This window comes from Aquila chrysaetos, chromosome 2, assembly GCF_900496995.4.
Source record: "Aquila chrysaetos chrysaetos chromosome 2, bAquChr1.4, whole genome shotgun sequence".
NCBI lineage: Eukaryota > Metazoa > Chordata > Aves > Accipitriformes > Accipitridae > Aquila > Aquila chrysaetos.
This window is the reverse complement of record NC_044005.1, coordinates 9,028,557-9,051,433: the sequence shown is the minus strand read 5'-3', so window position 1 is coordinate 9,051,433 and position 22,877 is coordinate 9,028,557. Positions and strand designations below refer to the sequence as shown.

Genomic DNA, 22,877 nt, shown 5'->3' with positions numbered 1-22,877 from the left:
GCTTTGGGCTCGTTGCTTAATAAGACCACTAGTGAAACAGACTCTTGCTACACAAATTAATCCTACAGCATAAATAATTTGCATAGTAAAGAGACTGTCTGGAAAAAAACCACAGTAAATAAGATTGTTTTATTTGGGGGAGGAGAGAGTGGAATAAGGGATATTGCGTGTGGGTCTGACAGGAAAAGGGCTCCTGCTTTTTCTCCACTCTTCAGGTCACGTAGATCTGAAAAAATTATTCCCTGACAGCATGTTTGCAAGGAAAGTTTTCTTATGCCAATGACAATTATGGTTATCACCATTGCTTCTCAGCCTCATAAAGCAAGAGGTCAGTTGAGGAGCCTGAGGCATGGCATGCTCAAGGGAACAGCCAATGCATCATGTCTGCTTAGCCAGGAGAAATTAAATCCTGCATTCACTGACATAACATGCCAAACAGAAACTCCCACCCTACATTTTGAAGCTATGGCAGGTCAGATCCTTGGGTGGTATAGCATGTGCTGCAGAAATAAATTAGTTCATGTCATTTTGGGATATGTCCTGTTTGTCTACCCACCTATCTAATCTTGTTGCCTATAGATTGCCAGAGGGTCTAGGTTTTTGGGGCAGTTCTGACCTTACTCTACTGTCCATTGGCCAAAGGGCTCTTAATCCCATCACAGGTTTTTATGCCTAGTGATGGACAGCTGCTGCCAGGGAAAATCTCTCACCTTTGCTTTCCTCCGAAAGCAAGATAGACATTCTCTCCCTGAGAGAATAGGAAGTTTCAATTCCTGCTGTATTCCTATTGCCTGATTTACTTGTTTTTCTTCACATATTGACTCCCCCCCCCCACTTTTCTCTCTCAAATTTCTGTCTGGCATGAGTGCATTGCTGCTGGCACTGCTCTGTGTGCCTGCTGTATATCCTCACGGACTTGCGTGGGGGAAGTGCTGTGGGAACAGGCAATAAATGCAGTGGTGTTTTCAGTCCCCAATTTATTTATTTCTAATACAGGAGACTCTGAATTGTTATAAGAGTAAACAGAAGGAACTTGACTTGAATCTCAGCCCCTGTGCCAGCTCATGTCTATACCATGCCAGTAACTAAGAGACAGTTATTCAGTAACCTTCCAAGCTGTGTAAAAGTCTGGCAAAAAATTGGGCAAAATGAGGCTATTTATCCATATATATATTTGCCCTTTTTGATGCCAGATGATTGAGCATGGCAGTCTGTTTCTCAGCGGAGTTATACAAATTAAAGATGTCCCTCAGTACAGGCTTTTCTAATGACTAGAAAGTAATGGGGTGGAGGAAGGCTCCTATACGCTCGTTCTAGGGCACCATCATTAAGGGAGAAATGGTGACTGAAGGAATTAATTCCTCCTGGATCCAAGGAACTGGTGTATTCCCTGCTGTTGGCAAAGAGCTATGTTCTGATCATCAAACCAAGAATTAGCGTCTCAAAATTAACTTCCTAAGAATTAGCTTAATTAATTAGCGTGTGCTGAGAGACCCAAGTGTGTTTCAGAGATGGTGGATACATATGCACATCCCAGCTCCACGAAAATCTGAGTCCCAGGTGTATGCCAGCCTGTACCGCTCTTCCCTGCCCTTCCTTGCATCAGAGGGAGATGCTGTCTTTTAATAATAAAGTTCTTATTGGACAAGGGTGATATTCTGTGTACTGACTTCTGCCATGATACTGCTGTGGATTGAAGTGTGATTAAAAAGTCTTCTGATATATCCTTGTAATTGCTACTTGTGTAATAGTTTTAATAGATGTTTCTTTTCTAATGGAACATGCTAAAATTTTCACACTGAAATTCAAATTTTTTTTTTTTTTTTGATGGAATATGTACTGAGTGTCCACGTTGAATTTGAAGTAATGACATGTAGAGTAAAGGAGCTGAAGTCTCTCAGTATGCATTTGTATTCTTGAGCAGGACTGTGGCTTTCCATTTCTCGTCTCTGGATCCTTAAGTCTATGAAATGTATGTAAGAAATGCAAATCATAGAAAGCTTAAATCCATTCTGAGGTCTGATAACATTTGAAGGATCTACAAATTGAAAGGCTAAAAACTGCTGTAGTCAATCTTAACTCTAGTTTGAATTAAGATCTGAAAATCTTTTCCAATTGTCTGCATACCTTCTAGTGAACTAATCCTGTTGCAGTATATGCAAGACAGCTGTTTTCAGGTACTATGAAGTGTTAAATGTTGGTTGTCTTTGGACAAGACCCACAGCTCTTACCTTCTTGAACAAAGTTGACAAGGTGGCCAGTGTCCAGGGTATTTAATGATCTTTTGATATGCTTCACTCTTTCCAGCACAGGTAAAATGGAATTTCCTCTGCTATGAATGCCTCCAGTAGTGGATGAACATAGTCATAAAAAAATTCTGCTGGGAAGGGACATCTGGAAAGCAACTAACCCAGCATCCTGCTCAAAGTGAGGTCAGGTTGCTCAGAGCCTTTTTCAGTCAATTTTTTTTTATATCTCCAAAGACAGAGATTTCACAGCCTTTCTGGATATCCTGTTCCTGTACTTAATTCTCACTGTGGAGAATTTTTTCATATGTCCAACTGGAATTTCTCCTTGCACTGACTTATGACTGTAATCTCTTGTCCTGGCTTGTGCACTTTTTCTCAGAAGTCTGGCTTTGTTGTCTTTGTAACTTCACTTCAGAAAGTAGAAGACTGCAGTTAGACCATCCTGCAGTCTTCTGTTCCTCTAGTGGAACAAACCCAGTTCCCTTGGTGCCACCATGTATGTCATATGCATCGAGCCCAGAAATATATTTATGAATGTTTAGAATAACCTAGAAGTTCTTAGTGTCCTCAGTAACACAAAGGCTAAGATAGGCCAAAGAGAGTGCTCGTTTTGCTTAAGAATTTTGAAGTATTCTTGCCCATGTGCTTTTAATCTGCAATATTTTCTTCAGAGGAGGTCCTGATCTCATTGAGAACAGGCCATTAATTTTGCAGGAATGAGCACAACATCTGAGGTCTGGACAGATAGCTTTATTTTCATTTTGCTTCCCCATCTGTCCCCTACTTGTTGCATCTAGTCCTTCTCAGGTAATAATAAACTTGTTTACTTATATGCCTTCTATTGGCAGTATCTGGCACTGCTGTGTTTAATAAGTTTTTCACAAAACTTGAAGCACAAGTGCCATTTTATGCATCAAGAATGATTTTCCTTTAATGATTCGTTTTTGAGAAAATGATTCAGTTCATTGTTGTGGTGAGTTGTGTAAAGTTTAACTTAGCAGAATATTAATAGAACGCTTTGCCAGATGACTGAGCGCTTTAGGCTGTGGGGTAGTGGAATGCATGCTTGCTGAATCACCTCTATTAAAATGAGAGGAAGAATGATTGCACTTTAGTTTAAGCCTAGCAGAGAAGGTGGTCATCTTAATTCTCTATTCCAAAAAAGTCTTTGCTCAAAATATATGCCTTGCCTATAAAATTCTAGGTATGTTGTAGTGTTATGTTGATGGAGTGGTGCCTGAGAACATCCATCACTATTGCTTTTTGCAGACTGTTGCATTTTTCTAGGAAAAGCTATTGTATTATGTTTCCAAGCAGGCTCTAAAACACGGCAGGCTGCCCTCTACATATTTTTTCCCCTTTCCAAAACTAAAAAGGAAAATTAAAAAAATAATTATTTATTTCATACAAGGCTTTTAAAAAGATATTTGGTGTAGATAATGTGCAATAACTGGTTTTTGAGTTTGTTCAAATAGGTCAGATGGCTTAATTATTTACCCATGTGTCTGTTTGACTATGACATCTAAACCAGTTGTTGTGCCTGATCTGGTGTGTCTTGCATGGTGACTCTCAAGATACATCGAGTTCAATATGTAGAGCTGTTTAAGGGCCAGAAACCTAATATTTTTTTGTGGAGAACATTGATAACATCACATTTTTGTTCCTACATCCTCATGGACAGTGGTGTCATCCTCTGCGTACTGGAGCCAATGGAACATTTTCTCTTATGCCAGATGTGAACCCTGCCCTTAGTGACTTAGATTTGTGAATGGTAAGTGTTACTCAAGGAATTGGACAAAATGGCTATTTTCTTAATAATGGCATTTCAGTTGTTGAGTATCTTGCTAAGCTACATTGACCTCAGTGGACTGAAACATTTGTGGTCTCTCAGAAGACTGTAGTATAAAAATAACAGATACCTGTTTTGTTTCTGTGTCTGGTACAGATCTAGTACAGTGCTGATAGATTAGATCTAAATAATGTACCTTAAAATTGAATCTTGCTTTAAAATCTTACTTCAGAGAAGGGGGAGATGTTGGAATGGGAGTTCACTTTATGTAGGAGTTTGTTTCTGTTTAATGAATGGTGCTTAAGATATGAGGACGTTATACCAGGATGGAACAAATTTATTAGCCTGTTGCACTACTTATTGTTAATCCTTGGCTTAAATGTGGTCGTGCTTCCTTCTGATGTATTGGTGTTACTGGAGTTTGTTTTCTCTAGCCTTAAATCTTAAGATCCGGTTCCCTGAATCTGCAGTCCTTCTTTAACTTCACAGTCCAGCAGTCAGTTTTTAGGACCTTCTGAGCAATACTGGATAATTTCAGCAGCTTCACTTTATTTGTGAGGCTCTGAGCTTCCCATTCTAAATTCTCTAGGTATAAGGAAATGTGAACAACGTGATCTCATGTAGATCCATAGTCTACTGTGGTTAAACTATTTCTGTGACCCAAGTTAATTATCTTAAGCCAATGCTGTTATTTTTTCACTATACTGCAGTCTGCTGAAGACCATGAATACAGTTTTCTTTAGTGTCCTGGAACCCAGAGTCCCTTCTCTTGTAAATAAGTCAGGAGCAGTCTGTTTTTCAGGAAGGCTGTACTGACTTTACATGCTTGCGTGGCTCCTCCCTCTAAAACAAACTTCACTCTTTCTTCTCATAACTTCTGTGTATGTTTCTAAATACCGTGTGTTGCCCTTTGGAGAGAATACATCCTTCTGCTAAATAGGCAGTTTTCCTGGATACTACTCTACTGGATTAGCTGTCCAGTAAAACATGACTTAAAACTCAGCTGATTTCAGTTCATGAAACGGTGTAGTACCAGCTCTGTGCTGTCTCTGCTTCTACAGTGTACATGCATCTATTTTTCAAATGTCTGAAGGAGACTACACAACCAGTTGCCTGCTGTAAAAACTATCAAAGTATTATACCAGAATGTCTCTAGCTGACTAGAACAGAGGTGGTGGCGTAATGCCCTTCAGGTGCCTCTCTCAGAAGGGTTTGGGGTTACCCTGCGCTGTGTGCCCTTTGCAGGGAAGCAGAGGGATGCAGTTAGGGCAGTTAGCTCTCACTGGACATTCCAGATGCTCCTGCAGAGTGTCCACACACACCTTGAATATGTGCAGCCTCTAAGATTGCAAATAGTATACAGCTTTACCCACGCAGAAGCTTTAAGTGCATTTTGAATTCAGTGTGCTCACAGGGCCCACTTGTAGTAACCACTGAAAATAGTCTTAAGATAATGTCTTAGTTCCATCATTTGCTGCTTAAAAATTATTTGGGATACTTGCTCCATAATCCTGGAGTGAAAGTGCCTTTGAGATTTTCAGTGCTTTTTGCAGTGAAAATTGAATGATGCTTGGCTTCTCTTAGAGCAGATCATGAAGGCTGGGGCAAATGAAGCGTGTAGATTGTGTGAGGAGTGAGTCAGATTCTCTTGCTTTGGCTGGATCGGAGTGCCAGTGCAACAACTGCTGGACATAAACAGCTGCTGAGATATCTCATTTTCCTGTTTCCCACAAAGGAAAAAACAGCAGCTGGGTCAGAAGCGCCTGAGACGATTTAAGTGAGTTCCTGGTTATTTCTACAGATATCTTCAGTTTCATCAACAGAGTGCAAAGGGAGAAGGATGGACCCTAAACTATCCATTTTCTTAAAAAAGACTATTTCTTACATTTTTTGTTAATGCTTCTACCCTCAGTCCTGGCCCTAGAGGAGAAAAATGTGTCAATGCCCCAAGGTGGCATACTAGAAATGCTATCTGGCTGAGAATTTGGGGGGCAGGGAGGTTGCTGGTACTTCAGGAAACCTGTGTTTGAATCTTCCTCATCTTGCTTTATGGTCACATGAGGTCAAAAAAGGTAAGCATATTTAGCATCAATACTTTGGCCACTTCTTGAGTAGCAAAGCTTTGGTTGACTTTTTATTTATCCCATGATTTTTCATGTTAAGATCTTATTACCATCCGTAAAAGTACACTACAATATCAGTTCTGGGGGCTGGAACTTGCTATTTTGGAAACAAAATTGTTTTGGATTGCAAGCTATAAGAGGGCTGCATGTCTGCCTTCAAAGCTGGAATGAATTGCAGATGAAACCCTCAGTGAAGAATAAAAAAGAAGTATTTTTAAATGCTACTGTAAAAGTAATGCTTCCAGGACAGGGGTTTTGTCTTAGAAGGATGGTTTTGGTGGGCTTTTTTCTTTTCAAAAATTTTTCCCCCTTAAATAATGTGGTTATACCTGAATCTGGCAAAGAGTAATTACTATGGGCAAATTCAGGTCTCTGTTTTGATAGTTGATTCAGATGGGATGAAGGATGGAGAGTAGTTGGGATGGGGATGGAGAGTGGCAGGAAATTATAAAACTTCTAGACCTTATGAAATCGCTCGAGTTCTGTGTTGTCAGCTTTGGAAATACCTGCATTTTGTGACTTCTACTTTTATAAAGGCTCTGTTCAGAGGTGCCGTATCCAGGCACCTCTCAGTGATGAAGTTGCTTTGCTTACTGACATCCATTACATGTCTTCCCTCTCTGTGGAGAGGGATGTGCAGTGGAATTCTGGTTTTGGAAGGTAAAGGAGATGTATGTGTGTGTGTTTGTGTGCTTTCAAAATACCTGCTGTTACATGTTTGTGTTGATAAAGGGAAGGCTGAAGTAGTACACTTTTAGCAGGAACAGGAGGTGGTGAGTTTTTATGAAGAGAATTGATTTCTCAGGGCACTCACTCCATAGCTGTGGGCCATAGAGTAATTTTGCCTCTGACATAAAGCAGAGTTTTACCCTGGTTGTAATGAGTTACTTTTGTTAAGATCCAAGTTGTCACCTGCATCTTTTTTTCAGACTTCAAGTGATTTATTTGGGTTTTTTTGTTATTTTTTAAGGGAGTCTGAACTCAACAAGTGTCTTAGCCTTTATTTTTAAGGAAGTTCGACAATGCTTTCTTTTCCTTAAAGGTAGTAAATTTGTACATTGACTGTTTAAGTGCATTTGGTATGAAATCTGTTTTAACAGGATATTTTTATATTTTCTGTCTTACTGATTCCTTTTTTCTTTTATAGAAAAGACTTAATACAGAACTTTCTTACTTTTTAATTCACCTTTTTTTATACCTTACCATCTTAGGATGAATATTTAAACAACAGTCTTCAGTCTTGCTTCAAAATGTCCCTGTGTGCATCTTCTCACAAGGACTTTTCTCAGTTGCTGCCACTTCAGGATATTGGATGCAATAAAACAGAAATTAAAAACTCACCCGCTGGTATCATGTCTCCAGTTCCCTACAGCTGTAATCAGTCCACATTGACAGCAGAACACAGTCCAGTCTATGTTCCCTCATCTTACATGGAAAACAGACATGAATATTCTGCAATGGCATTCTGCAGTCCTGCAATGATGAGTTACAACATTACCAGCCATTTTGGTGATTCAGAGAGTGCATCTGTGAGGCAAGCATCAAGCCCCAGTGCATTATGGTCTGCTCCTGGCCATGCCTCCCCCCTGACATTGCATTGTCAGTCATCACTTCTGTATGCAGAGCAGCCAAAGAGTCCGTGGTATGAAGCAAGACCGATGGAGCCAGTGCTACCTCTGACCAGGTCAGTACTACTCATTTCTTTAAAACTTTGCTGAAAATTATTTACAGTTTCTTTAGTTCTTTTAAGTCTTTTCTTTTTACATTTGACTTCTCTGTGTCAGCGTGTCTGAAAAACAAAGCAAAACCAAAAATCCTTCACCAAACACCAAAGCAGTCCTGGGTTTTGTGGTTTTTTTAGTGGAAGTTCTGAAATAGGATTTCTTTTTCAATAGCTCATTAGAGAGCTATACACTGACACAAAGCACTACAAATGCCTTCGATGTGGGAACTGTTTACTGTATAAACAAAAGTTCAAGACTGCTAGGTACTACTTTGTGTAATAAAAATGAATTTTGCTCTGGTAAATTTAAGTCCTTTGAGTGAAAGAAGTAAAGGTTCATTCTTTTTTCTTTTTCATACAATATTGTTTGAATTCCATTTTATCTGGCTTTTTTTTTTTACTGTATCTAATAGCTGTGAAGGCTTTTCATGAACTTAGAATTCAAGGGAAATGTTATCTTTGTTTTTTGGTTTTAGTATTAAGAGTCATACAGCAGCATGCATCATGTTCAAAAGGGTGCTGCTACTGAAAAAGTCTGACATTTCTGTTGCTGTTCTCAACTGACTTTATGAAGGCGCTGTGAACAGCAGATTCACAGGCTAAATTTTCAGCTGTAAAGAAACTGTATTTGCAAAAACATGTTCCCATTCTGCACATTTACTCATATTACAAACCATAAGCAGTGTGTAGATCATCACTTGATGAAATTACTCCGTTCACGGGCACAACAGCTGTTGGATGGATAAAAGCTCGGGGTGTTGCAGGTGCTGTTCCCATTTTAGCAGCTGTATGTTCATTTACAGGGCTCCTTATCTAACTTCAGCAGTCATTGTCAGTATGAAAAGTAGTGTGTCCTGGCAACAGTTTTAGTTCAATTGTTAATAAAGGATTTGTGCTGTTTTTGAGACTACGCACATTCCTTCTGCAATGGGTGGGCCTTATGTTGACTGCACAGGGCTAAGGTGTGAGATCTGTGTCTACTTCAGACTTGTAGGCTGCACAGATCTTCAGCCCGGCCACCTGATTAGTCTCTATTTGGAGTCAGCAGAGAGTAGCAGGCAGTTCTGGAGTGCAAATCTATGTTAAGTGTAGGTGTGTCAGTTGGGTTGGGAGAGGCCGTTTGGGTAGCACTTTTGTAGAAAAGAATTCCCCAAGGAGGTCTAATGCGGATAGGGTTAACATCCACATTCTTCCTGCTTTGGTTAATGTCTCAAAACTTTTGACAGCCTTGGGAAGGCTGCCATAGGTTAGTGTTTGAAGCTGTCCAGATGATGGGACAGCAGCTGGAATAAGCCAAAAGCAAGAGCACCCCATCTGATGCTCTGCAGTGTGCTCTCTACATAGACAGAAGGGAAGCCAAACCTGCTACACCGAAGTTTAAGTAAATAAGTCTTCTGCCATTTGTATAGATTCCTATGGACTATTGCTCTTGTAGCCAATGATGACCTAACTTAAAGAGGAGAAATCAATGAAATCTGGAGTCTAAATTTATGGATAACCTTTATTGTTCAGCAGCAAGTAACTATTGTGTTGCTTGGTAGCTGGACCTTCTCAGTGGTTCATTTGGCTCAGTATTATGCATTGTAACCCCCCATTTGTGTACAGAAGTTGTAAAAAAGGAAAAAATTAATTTGATATGGAAACACAAAAAGCAAGAGCTGTAATTCCCTTATTGTGGATATCTGTCCTGAAATAAAGCTGTTAAGAAAAAAAAGCCCTGTGTTTCCTTTTGCTTTATCCTTTGGTGAGGTCTTAAATTAATGTCGTGAACATTATATTTATTGCCATGGGAACAATGACTGTGACACTACAGATTCGTAGATTATACCTTGAAGGAAGAGTTCTTGGGACTGAAACTTAAAGGAATAGCTCTGGGGGAAGGGAGAGACTAATGCTGTAAAGTGTAAGTAATTTTAAACAGCGTTGTAGTTTGAGAAAAGGGATTTTGATTGAAAGATGATTAAGAAAGCATTACTACATATTTAGGCCTGTTACATAGTTTATCTTACCTTTCAAAAGGAAGCAAGAGTCTCACCATGAGAAGAGTCTATCTTCCCTGGGTGTAAATTTCCATTAACATTAGCTAAACTAATGTGGTCCACGTTAGTTTAGAGCTAAAGCTGATCACTGTGTAATTTGGATCTCCTTGTAGATCAGCTTAAAATAAGGAACCTGAATTCTTGGCATTCCCTTTCCTTACAAATGGGTTCATTATATGAATACAGAAGGAATTTATTTAACTTTGCTAAATGCAAATGTTCTGCAGTGTAGTGTTACTTTGCACCAATAGTACAACAAAAATTAATTGTATTCCATGTCAAAATAGATGTGAATTTTTAGAGTTCCATTTTTTTGTACAAAATGACAATAATTTGGTGATAAAGACTGCTATATTTATTTGCATTATAGGTCCTGTACCTAGTGAAGACAATAGAAATAGTCTCATAAATTTTGTTGGTACAGGATCACTCAATTTATATTACAATGACATGAAGAGAAAAGGAATGTGGCAGTGTAATTATATTTAAAAGTAGTCTGAAATTTATTTCTGTCTCCATCCTCTAAATAAAAGGATTTTAATTAAAGAAACAAAAGGTTTATTGTCAAAATGATCAGATACATTATTTCTAAGAAGTATTAGGAAACTTTAATGAAGATGCCAGAGTGATGTTTCTGGAACTTAATTTGTTCTTCCTAGTATTTTCCTTGTGCTTCTAACTAATTGCAGGTAGACCATGTAAGTAAAGGTTTTTGGGTACACAGGCTAGCAATGCTTGCTTAACTAGAAATTATTTAGTAACTTTGTCTTGTTCACTGTGTGCTAATATCATATTTATACGTTGCTTAAACTCTGTTCTGAAGCCATAATTATTTGCGTTATTCTCCTGCGCTTTTTTTATTGTGCTCATTCTGTAGAGCACTTACTTAAACATATCTTGAAGCCTCTTTGAGGTGATGGGTTGGCATCTCCATTTTATGATGGAATAGTTACAGAAATTAAGAAAAAATATCTTTCAATTTTAAGATACCTATGACATGGTTTTCAGCACATTAATCAATGTTTGGAGCATACCAGAACATGTGCTTTGGAGATATAAATATTGACAGTTTTGTGGCATTAACAATTCCAGAAGTTATAGCAGAGGGAGTGTCTAAAAAATGAGGAAGATAAAGATTGAAAAGCATTCTTCAGCTGATTTTTGCCCATCATCTTGCACACATTCTGGGACAGAAAGGAAGAGCCTTCTTCATCCTACAGCTTAGGGTTGTATGAGATTGAATTATCTCCAGGCACTGAAAGAGCCAGTGGCCTATGGGAGGGAAACATTATAAGAAATTATAAAATCTGGACTATTCATTTTTTACTTAATGGATTTTTCTTATTTTCTTAGTGGTTTTTTTCTCTCTTTCTTTTTATAATGTACAATAGTTTAGATTTTAAAAAAACCTGACAGGCAACAAATGCAATGAGCAAATCTTGCTACTTTCTAGGTCAAATCCTTGACACACTTTTTCATTTTTAATAAAAAGTTGAATTTAGGTTCAAGTTTTCCAGGTGTGGCATATGCATCAAACACTTGCTGTGGCAAAGCTAGAGGTAATTAGGAGACATGATAGATACTGAATAACCTGAATAGCCTTGCTAATTCCTTCTCCTTTAGGGTAATCATCTTGTCACTGTTGACGACTAGTAGGAAACCACTGACTTGTTACCTTCAAAAAAATCTTAATTCTTTTTGTGGAAACATAATATCTCTATATAGCAACCATGACCATAAAATAGAGAGGAGTATTAAGAGATGTAAAGCCATAAATCTTGTCCATGTGGTTCCTTGCCCCAGGGTACATGCCCCATTTTCCTGCATCCTTTGGTGCAGGAGCTTTGTGGGCATCTAGCCAGCTACCGCCAGTTCTTCTGGAGGACCTGGCAGCTCATTCATCTGCTGACCATGCTGGAGTGCACCAGTCCCAAGAGCGCTGGGAGGTGGTCTCTAACCATGTGTGGGGCTACCCGCTCCAGTTTGCTGTTTGTGTGGATGCGCTGTCTGATCACGAGGTTCTCAGGGTAAGGAACGTGTACCTCAAAGCTCGCGACGATTTCCTAGTTCTGTTGTCCTTACAGACAACAGTAACAAAATGATTGGGCTTGAACCTCCTGCTGCACTGCTGCAGCTATCACAGACAAGCAGATCTGATGCCTATTCGACCTGCGGGAGGAATTCGTTCCAGATTGTTGCTTTGTGTGCAAGCTGCTTGCCACAGTCTGCGGAAGTCACGCAGCTTGCATGTATGCAGGGTGACTGTTGTTAAACTTCTAAGCAGGGAAAGAAAAAGTGGTTTTTTTAAAACACTTGTCATGACTGGAAGGTAAAAAACAACACTCGTCAGTGAGATGTTACAATGTGTGCTTTTACTTTATTTTCATCCATAGTATCTTGGTGCTTTAACGAGGGCAATAAACATTGCTCTCTACAGCATATCAATCAGTCACTGAGATGCTCTCTAGCTGATTTTGATTCTCTTCTGACTCTCACAATTGGATCATGATTCCCAAGTAGAGCTTAAAAATATACCTCTTCTACTAATATGAAATGCCAAACTACTTTTTCTTCCAAATACAAGGGAACAGGAAGGAATAGCAATGCTTTTTCCGCCTTGTGTTAGCAGCATATTAGGTGTGTGTGTGATCCCCTTTATTCTAGGGGAGAGTTCTCCCACACTGGTCTTCCCAGCGTGCCAGAAGGGGAAATAACTTAGTGATTCAGTAATCCATTAATGGATAGGTGTGTGTAATCAAAGACCAGGCTTGTTAAACATCTAAACACCCTTATTTCCTGCAATATCTGAATGAATTAACATTTTTTAAAAGCTTGCAGTAACTTAGTTGTACAATAAATACCTTAATTTTTCTGTTTTGGAATTTTTTCAGAGAACCAGCTTTTTTCCTTTCCAGATTTTCTACGGGGAAATTGGAGCATGTTCTCCTCAAATACTTATAAACTTTGTGATTTTTAGTTGGCATGTGGGTGTGTTTGTCCTTCGCTCCTGTCACGAAACCAGCACAAAGTCTACTTTTAATATGTTAGCTAAAGCCTCTTTGACAGCACTTTCAGCATGTTTCTACTGTTCTGTTTAAACTTGCTCTTGTTGGTGAACAGGTTTCTTCTGCCCTGGCAATGTACCCTTGTTCTTTAGAAGTCGTAAACTATACTACCTGCTGTCTCATCCCAACTGTTATTTCTTCCCCTCCCTAATCCTGCTGGAAGGTGGGATGAGGAAAATTCTACAGTTTCTAACTTCTGCCTCTGTGCTTAAGTTTGTATCTGCAAGTTGACTATGCAGCTTTCCTTTTGTCAAACTGCTGCTGAGACTTTGCACATGATACTATTTTCTGTCTAGAAATTGTATTGGCCATGAAGGTAAGACATGCTAAAACCACCAAGCAAATGAGGTCCAGAGAAAAAGTACACAATGAATGTGCTTCCTATACCTAAAAAACACTTTACTGATAATCTAAGTTCCTTTCCTCTTGCTGTTTGTTTACAGGATCTTGGTGTCAGGAATTGGCTGTTCTTTCATGTTTTTAACCTGTTCTAATTTTAATCCAATCACTAAGAATAGTTCCAGTAAGTTGAAACTATTTGCAGCGCTTCAGGAATGCATATATATTACTAATTTATATGGAGCAATAATTTTTTTAATGTATGAAAGTATTTTATTAATTGTGTTTATCCATTCTTCTTGTATTCAGGTTTCCTTTTATTTAGCATTAGGGTGATCAACACGGGTTGTCACCTCGAATAGAAAACTTTGTCTAACATTGTGAGTTGATCTTGTACGCTGAGACTCACATCTCGAGATATTTGTCTCCAGCATCTCATTGATAAAGCCTCGTTTAAAGGATGAAATACTTGAGACTATATGTGTATTGCTCTGTCTAGAATTTTGCCTTGCTAGCAGTACAAAGCAACTACAGCTCTGTTCATGATAGCATTTATCATGTCATTCTGAGCTGTCTGAGTTTGCATTTTCCATGCGAAGCTTCCCAAAGGCAAAGTCCACTTGGTTCACAAATTCCTGGACTTGTACATTTCCAAGAATTCTTCAAGATCCATCAGCATTCCATATGATTTTCCCAGAGTTCACGTGAATGACGCATCAGCAGTCCAGTTTTATGCCTTTGAGTATTTTAAAACTTTATAGTCTGTCATCATTGAAAGCTCTGGGATCAGACTATATGCTTTAAACAACCTTATCAGAAAAAGGCTTAAACAGTTTTTCACACTATCCTGTGTTCAGTAATAAGAAGACTCTATAGAGAGAGAATAGAAGACAATGGAAAATAATGAAACTATTTGCAATGTAGATTAATTTTTTCCTCTTTATAACAGATATTTTTCTTTTCTATCAGAGAACCATTAAAAAGAAAAACTAATGGCAATGACTGTACAAGCCCAATTGCAAATAATCCTGGCTCAAAAAGGGATGCCCACTTCTGTGCAGTCTGCAGTGACTATGCTTCAGGATACCACTATGGGGTCTGGTCATGTGAAGGCTGCAAAGCATTCTTTAAAAGAAGTATTCAAGGTAGGAGAATCAGCTTTTGATAACTTTACTCAAATAAGTTGTTTCACGTGATCAGGAGTTGCAGTGGTCGATCTAGTAATGAGTTGATCTAAAATCCTGGTGTATGGTGCTGCATGATGAAAATAGAGCAACACATGATTTAACTACTTTATCTTTTGGCTCTTATGTTATCAAGATCTGGAAACATTACAAACTGAGCAATTGATTTCTTTAGAGAAGAGGTGGAATACATCGCACGGGAAGGCCCTGCAGCAAAGGCCTCAGTGGGATGGCACTGCAGACCTGTGAATCTGATTGCAGTTTGTGTCCCAAAGTAGACAGTAATTGTGAATTTGTTATAATAGACACAGTTAGGGTAGGTAACTGGAGACTTTGCTTGCCAGGAACTATTGACAAGAGTATATTGCCTGGAGCTGTTGAGTCCTACACAGTATGTAGGATATAAAAATATGTGTAGCCAGTGTTGGGTACAAACCTGATTATTGTTATTTCTCAGCTGTCCATCCCCTAGAGCCTACACTGCAGTATTTCTTACTCTGCCAGATCTCCCTATCTAAGCTTTCCACTTCGGTGTTTAAATTCTTAAATATTTGGTATTTAGTTCAAATTTGCTGAGTGGCTGCAATATGAAGTAAATGTAGGTCTCCATCTTTGTTACCACAGCCTACAGGCAGTGACTTATGCACCATATTGCAGCTTTGGATCACTTAATTTCTTTAACCTTGGCTCTAGTTGTCATGTTCTTTGGCCTCATCTGGGGCCTCTTGGTGGAAACTTAATTGGATTGACATTGGATCCTACGTACGCGTACTAATGCAGAAAATCCTGTCATTTTTCAGGTTGTAATGTTCCCTTCCTCTTCTGCACACAAAGCCTTTAGCAATCTTGAGATATTTTCTTTTGGATCAATATGGCAGAGTTGGCGTCACCACTAGAATCAAATTTAATTCAAAACTTGTTTGCCCTTTCAATTTATTGTGCAAGTTCTGCATGGGTGAATAACAATTTCTATAAACTGGTGCAAGTTCTTTTGATTTCTAAAATAATTGAAGAGACCTTTGTCTCCAGTTTGTCACAAATGGAGACTGAATTTGATCTCAAAGTGTTTTCTGTCAGGAAAATTATTTGCCTGCTCTGCATTGCTCACATGTGCTTTGGCCACGAACAAGTTACCCGTTGTGGCCTTTTGTACGCCTTAATGTACCCTGTCAGGTAACATTTGTTTGTAATTCAAATAAATGAAAGTAAGTTCTTGGCATAAAACGCTACCAAGCACTCAGTTGCAACTGTTGTTATGAAGGATACTGCTTATAAAAATAAAAAAACTTCTGGGCCTACCATAGACCAAAATGTTGGGCTAATGCCTGATTAAAATTAGATGGTATGACTGAGTGTGTGGTCTCCTCTGCTTGTCCAAGTTTGTAGTGTAGTGTATTTGTCCCACATCTCTGAACATCTGCCTGCAAGCTGAATTATCCCAAGGCCACAGGAGTTTTAAGCCATTTCATACTCCTGTGTGCTTGGGTTATAGTGCAACAGCGAGCTTCCTCCTCCTTTTCCCCCATGTTGTGTGAAGAGTGATAAACAGTAATTTGTTTTTCAGTCATATCTGCCAGTAGGAAACAGGACAAACTGTAACCTGATCTCTTCTTTTTAAAATTGTCGGTTCAAAAATTCAAGGTTAAAATTATTTTAATTTTGCAAGGAAATAGTCACAATGGTTCAGTTAAATAATTACTCTTGGGGACATGAACTCTTGGACTTGCATCAAGTAAAAAAAATCTCTAGTAGCTGTATCTTTTCCTGATCTATTCTTAAAGTTTAAAAAAATAACTTAATGTCTTTTCTCTCAGGTTGTTTTTTAAGAAATGTAAATGAGTGAATATTTTTTGCATCATTTGGTAACTACTGCAAGAGAGATTTCCAGTATTTGGCAAGAGATTATTTGACTGAGCATGCTCAAGTCCAATATACAGTAATAAAACTTTGGACCAGATTATTGATTAATGAAATACAATAATGTAAAGGGTTTTGGGTGGGAGCGAGGTGAGGTGGAAGAGAAGGAGAAGACGACAGAAGAGCCTGCAGTGGAAACTGATGAAAATAAGAGATGCACTTGTCCACAATATCTAAAAGTTATACCTTCTGCTTGTGCTTTTTTTTGTATTACACACAGCATGCGTTATTTTATACTAGTCTTCTTTCTCTCTTGGGCTGCTTTTTTTTATTAACTTTGGTCCAGGGTCAATCCTCCAAAGACTTCTTCATTCCTGGAACTCACCACGTCAGAGAGTTCAGTAAATAGAGCTGTAGTTTACTTAAATCTTTGCAGGATTGAAGCTGGGTGCACTGCTGTTTTCAACTCTGCCAAGGGAAAAAAACCCAAACGTATCTGTTATCTGTGGAGTCCCAATGTACAGTAAGAAGTTAGATGTTGGGAGCAAATTTCCACAAAAGCATATGTCACGTTTTCAAAAATGAGTTGGTATTAGAAGGTGCTTGGTTATCTAACAGCCATCAGTAAAAGCCGGTCTATGTGTGTTTACTTTTTGAGGCCACAGATTGATGTTTTCAGTATAGGATAAATATGCATTTTTGCATCAGTTAAATTAATGGAACTTAGATATAAGAATGAAAAAGTTGACATGCTTAGAATCAAGAAGGTCCTGATTTGGGAAATGACCAAGAGAGACTGTTGGAGATGTTATTTTTTCTCTTCTTACTCTGCTGCAGGACATAACGATTACATCTGCCCAGCTACCAATCAATGCACAATAGACAAAAACAGGCGCAAAAGCTGCCAAGCGTGCCGGCTGCGGAAATGTTATGAAGTGGGAATGATGAAATGTGGTGAGTTTTGCATGTCTGTGTTGTTTGCTTGGGTTTTGCTGGCTTTTTTGTTTTCCCCGTCAGTCAATTCTTTTTTTATTTTTTCTTTTTTTCTTGGAATCCTAAAAAGGCACAACAGGCAATTAGAGCAAGGTTTAAGCTGGTTTTATAGGAAGGAATGTACTGATTCTTGAAGCAGAAGACTTTTCATTTTCAGAAGAAAACCTGTGGGAAGGAGTAAGGTGTAGATTAAGCAGAGGAAAACCATAGTACCTCTGCAGAGCTCTGTGAAGGCAGTTTAGTTGCATGCTGTGTTGTGCAGAATGGGAACCCAAGACCTGCTGCTGCCTGAGCCTCAAACGGAACTGAAATCCCTTCTAATATGGGGTAAATGAGCCTGTACTGTGCTCTGCTGGCTGAATGTAATGCAAGAACAGCAGTGCCATATCAGAGCAGTAGTTAATTAACCCAGTATCCTGCCTCCAACAGAGGCAAGAGTGAATGCCTCGGGAGGAGTGTAAGAATGAGACTAGCATCTAAGTGAAACTACTGCTGACAACTCTCAGCTTCCAAAAATTAGCTGTTGGGGACTTCTGGTCTAGAAGAGGTTCTTGTATTTAATAGGTCTTAATATATTAATAGAATGACAACTTTTCCATTGTCCCTCTTTTTAATCCTGTAAAGTCTTAGCATCTACAACATCCCATAGCAGCTTGACCACCTGTCATGTGAAAAACCAGCTCTCTGGTTACCAGGCTTTTTTGTGGAGCTTTGGTGGTACAGCGAGGGGAAGGCAGTGGGCAGGCTGTTGTTTTTTTTAACAGGCTATTCTCAGATGATGCCCCCATCAAAAGAAGTAGCGAACAGCCACTGTTTGGCACTGCGCCACTCAGAATTATCTAGCCTTTTCTCTTACTCCTATCTTGTACTTACAGCGATGTGACTTCAATGTAGTTGTACATTTATAGATGATAATTTAAAGGTTACTTTTAAGAAGAAAATAACTTGAAAGATATTTTAATATCTAATGTACTTTCACAGTCAAGGTTTGTTGTTGTTTGTTATAGATTTCCCAATGTACATGATAGAAATAGGCTGGGAAAACATCACATAGTAACACTGGGGTGGAAAGGAGAAGGTCACTGTGCTTGGTCCTCTGTGATTTGCAGGCATGCATCTCATTTCATCCCGTTTAATGTAGATACCTATTTCTACTTCAAGGCTAGGCAGTGTTTTCATCCTTCCACTGCTTTGATCTGAAGGCTGTTTGCCTGTTTCATTAGGAACATTCTTTAGAATTCCAGCCTGCATTTATTGCTGGACAATTAATGCCCATTTGTTCTTGTGGCAACATTGTCTTGCAGCTTAGGGGCTCCTCTTTATTGTTAATGGTCTGGTTGTATTTATGGACTACATCATATCCCCTCACAACCTTTGTTTTATTCGGCTCAGTAAACCAAGAAATCTCCTCCTCTTGTCCAATAGGAGAGTAGACAGAATCTGAAAGTCATCAGGGTAGCTTGTCCCTCGATCTGCTGCAGGCAGAAATAATCCATTTTGTACTTGGATAACCAGAATCATGGACAGTATTCCTGTGAACTCTCCTCACTGTAGTAGCATTAATACATACCTGTTTCTGTGGAAGCTTTTCTCTGCATACAATCCAGGATCCTATTTGCCTTTTTCATGCTTGCATCACACTGGCAGTTCATAATCATTCTATGATCTGTTATGATTGCAGCCTCCCTGTTCATTTCTAGCTTATAACTCCCAGCTTAGAGCTACAATTTCAATTGTTCCTTGTATTATTTTTGTACTCCTGAAGTACATTTAGTTTCTGTTGCTCAAGTCAACTAGTTCTTTCTATATGAAAGTCCTATCTTTCTCTGCACTGATGATGCATCTCAACTTTATTGGTGTTTTTCATTAAAATGGTCTTGGCTACCTTTGCTGTCTGGCTTCCAGAAAGGAAAGCCTAACACTGCAAAAGAGACTCCTTTTGAAACCTTACTTTCTGAATGGTGTCACTGTCTTTTGTTCATCTTTATGACTGAAAATTTTACCCAAAGTTTTTCCATCAGGAGTTTCTATCAAGCCCCAATTCTGGAATTGGAGAGTTTTTGTAAAGATTGATTCCACTATGATATTATAACATAGTCCTCCACAATGCTTTCTTCAAATTAATACTATTATTCTAATTGTCCAGGAAGACCTGGTTTGTGATTAGACCTCATAGGCACTATGGTATTACAAGTAATAAATCATAATATGTACTTATGTCTTAGCCTGTGTTCCTTTTTAATATTGCCATATATTCATAAACATATTTTCCTACAATAATGAATGTTTATAGGATATTAATGACTGTTCAAAAATGACACTTTGAAACTATAATAGGAAAATAACAGGAATAGTATTTTTTAAAAATTAGGTTTTTAAATAGTAGCAGTGAAATTTGAGACTCTTGAGAATTTAATTTGAGAGTCTTAACAATTTAATTTTAGTAAAAGGAATATGAAAATTACTCAGAATTATCTGAGTTGCCCGATGAGTTAAGTGGCAGCTGTTAGTAATGCTGATGCATGGACACATGGTGACAGACATTTAAACCAGAAAAATTTTAAGACTGTATTTCTTGCATGAAGTGTAAATGCCATTTCCTGCAGACCAGAGTGATTATCTTCCAAGTTTTTTCTTGTTAGAGCCATGCTTTAATACAGGTTTTTTTATTGTAGAAAGCCATAAAAGAGTATGTGTTCTTTTTAATGAAGGCTTTTCCTCATCTCTGCTCCTCTCCCAGGTCACTTAGTGAATGCATTGGTTCACATCTGCTAAAACCCTGGATAGGACAGAATGGTTTGTAAGTGCATTTTTGCTCGGTGGAGACTTGTTGTCCAGCAGAAGCGATAAAAGAACCTCAATTACCTCTTTGTAGTTTATGAAAGCTCTCCATAAAAACTCTGTGCTGTTTGCATCAAATCTTGAAATCCTTATTTTTGCATATTATCAATAGACACCTTGAGAAAAAATATACATATATGTGTGAGGGCGTATATAGCGTATGTTTCGGTGTGTAAATGTGATTAGGCAGTACATGCCATCTTTAAAACAGGAGGAGGCAGTAGGAAAGTGTTGCTTTGGAGCTTCCTGGCCTGAAACTCTTTTGGATGTCATTGCATTCATAAATGTTGAGAAGTCAACCCAACAAGCCATGGGTATTTCAGTGGAGGCTAGCTTGAGGGTGCTTTGTATTAAGGTGATAATGGATTTTCTTACAAAATATACTATCATTGCCAAAAGCACAATGAGGGTCTTAGACACTACATCTGCACGTTTCTCTGTAGGAAGTCTGTGTTGCCTACTGTTCCAATCAAGAAAGCTACTGCTAAATTTTGGCACTAGGACTACTAGCAATGGTAGAAAAATAATTGCAAAGCACTGCCACCAGGAATAAGGAAAACAGAAATACTGCAGTAAACTCCACCCAGCAAACTCAATAAAACAGATCAGGATAAAATTGGTCTTTTCTTGAAGATTTCTGGTGTTTACCTGGGGACCTGAAATGGACTGGGCTGTTTGCCAAAGGCAGTAAAGAAGAGGGGAGTTGCTTCATCACTTCGCTATAGCCACCCTGGGAACAGCTGTGCTCGTGCTTTTCTTTTTTGCTTCCTGAGGCTCAGATAGACCTTCTCCCACAAGCAGTTTTCAGTTTCCCTGTTGGACTAGACTTACCTTTGATTCCCCCGCTCTGCCCCGCTCCTCTATCTTTTTCCCCCTGTGCCAGTTCTCAATGTGTTGAAAATGTTCCAAAGATAAAGCCCCTTTCTGCCCAAAGTGAGGAGGCTGAAGGCCCATACTAAAAAGTGATGGAGAGATACTGCCCTTGAATACTGGCATCATTCCACAAGTTAGCAGAAAGAAAAACAGACTTCTCCGTGGGCTGATACGGTTCAGGATTTGGCACTCTTTTTCTCCTGTGTGTGGCTGCTGTGTGCAGTTTCTGGATAGCACTTTGAAATACTGTAATTTACTTTTCACGCAGAAAGTAGGGAAAAAAGTTTCATGGCATTCTCTGGACATCAGATGTATTAATTGTATTTTAGCGATTATAAAAATTACTGTAATTTCAGCTGATACTCTCATGTGTGGGAGACGGCAGCTGCTTTGTCAGTAGGTCTGCTCTGTGAATACAGGTGTACTCGCCAGAACATTTGCATTTACTTTCAAAGGTGACTGGAGTGATAATGATTTACTAATGTATACTTGAGCGAGTTTTAAGCTCAAACACTTACAAAAACTGATTATAATAATTTCAGTGGTAGAATCTGCAGTCACTGCTGAACTGGTTAGTTACATAAGCAGTTGCCAGGGTCCCAAATCAATATAAGGAGCAACATGCCATATAACTGCCTACCATATCAGACGGCAGAGGCATTTGTGATCTTCAATGAATTTGTAAAGAAAGCAGGAATTGCTTTAAAAATAATGTGTTTCACTGCCAATAATACTTGTTGTGGCTTGTTCATGGGTGAGTGAACAACAGGCTCATTTTAATGACTTTTTTTTCAATGTGTCTTATTTCTTACATTCTTGTGATCATCTACCCATGTCGTCTGTGGTGCTGTAGCTTGAGGTCTTGCCCTTGGTCCGGCATTCTTAGTTGAATACAGCTATTTTCTTGTTCAAAGACTAACTCTAAATAAGGAGAGTGCTGTAGGCAGAATGAGGGATTTGATCATCTTGTGCAGTTCTCCAATTGCCTGAATTACCTTTATATGAATGAATATTAGCTATTAAGTATAGTGAGGGAGTTTATGGTAAAGTTGGAGATAGTCCCTAATCTGAGAAGCTGTATTTTATTGCTGTACCTTTCCATAGATTGATCCACAACGTTGTGTCTAGTTAAGCCAAACATTAAGCTGGTCTATAATTATTTATAATGTATAGTTTTATAAGCACTTATACATGCCTGTTGGATGCTAATAGATGTACAGGTAAAAAATTTCTCAGTACTGCCTAAAATTTGGATTTGAATAAAAAGCACAGAAGTGCCTTTACGTTGTTGAAATGTTTTAATTGGAAAGGCTGCTACTTTCTGATGTGTCAATTAACTAGCAAGCTTAAAAGTTGTTTTCTTAGCTGTGTAATCTTACAATAGAGTCTTCCCCCCCCCCCCCCCCCCCCCAAATTTTAATGTGAAAATAAATGGTATCTCTTTTAATTACTGACAAGCTGTGTTTTATGCACACTGCTCAGTGAATCAGCCTTCGCCTGCTTTGGCAATAACTGGCCATTAAAAAATACAAACAATAATTCACGATCTGGTTTGGTTGGGGGGTTCCCCCCCCCCCCTTTTTTTTGTCACCAACTATATTATTTTTTTTTTTAGTAACAAGTTTTTTATGCAGAAATGTCATAACACTCCTAGTTTGGCTTTCTGCACTGGAGATGTGATTACAGAAACTGTTTTTATGTTTTAAATGGATCTTTTTTTTTTTTTTTAATAAGCAGTGGTTATATACGAAACTTGATTTAGCTAAATAACCTGAACTTAAAGGGGATTGCTGTTTCCCAGT

At 38.6% G+C, this 22,877-nt stretch overlaps 1 protein-coding gene across 5 annotated transcripts in view; it reads left to right on the top strand.

The window, feature by feature from the left end:
- The first annotated feature begins 3,798 nt into the window (after positions 1–3,798).
- The window catches only part of ESR2 (estrogen receptor 2), a 37,720-nt gene continuing 18,641 nt past the window's right edge, over positions 3,799–22,877 (top strand). The window contains exons 1-5 of one of the 5 annotated variants that reach the window (XM_041128090.1): positions 3,799–4,020; positions 5,840–6,110; positions 7,373–7,845; positions 14,297–14,472; positions 17,206–17,322. In XM_041128090.1, the coding sequence (XP_040984024.1) occupies positions 6,096–6,110; positions 7,373–7,845; positions 14,297–14,472; positions 17,206–17,322 (781 nt within the window). In that variant the 5' untranslated portion in view covers positions 3,799–4,020; positions 5,840–6,095. Of the gene's footprint in view, positions 4,021–5,826; positions 6,111–6,801; positions 6,822–7,372; positions 7,846–14,296; positions 14,473–17,205; positions 17,323–22,877 lie in introns of those variants that run through there. The other 4 variants (XM_030007308.2, XM_030007307.2, XM_030007306.2 and 1 more) reach the window with 4 other exon arrangements.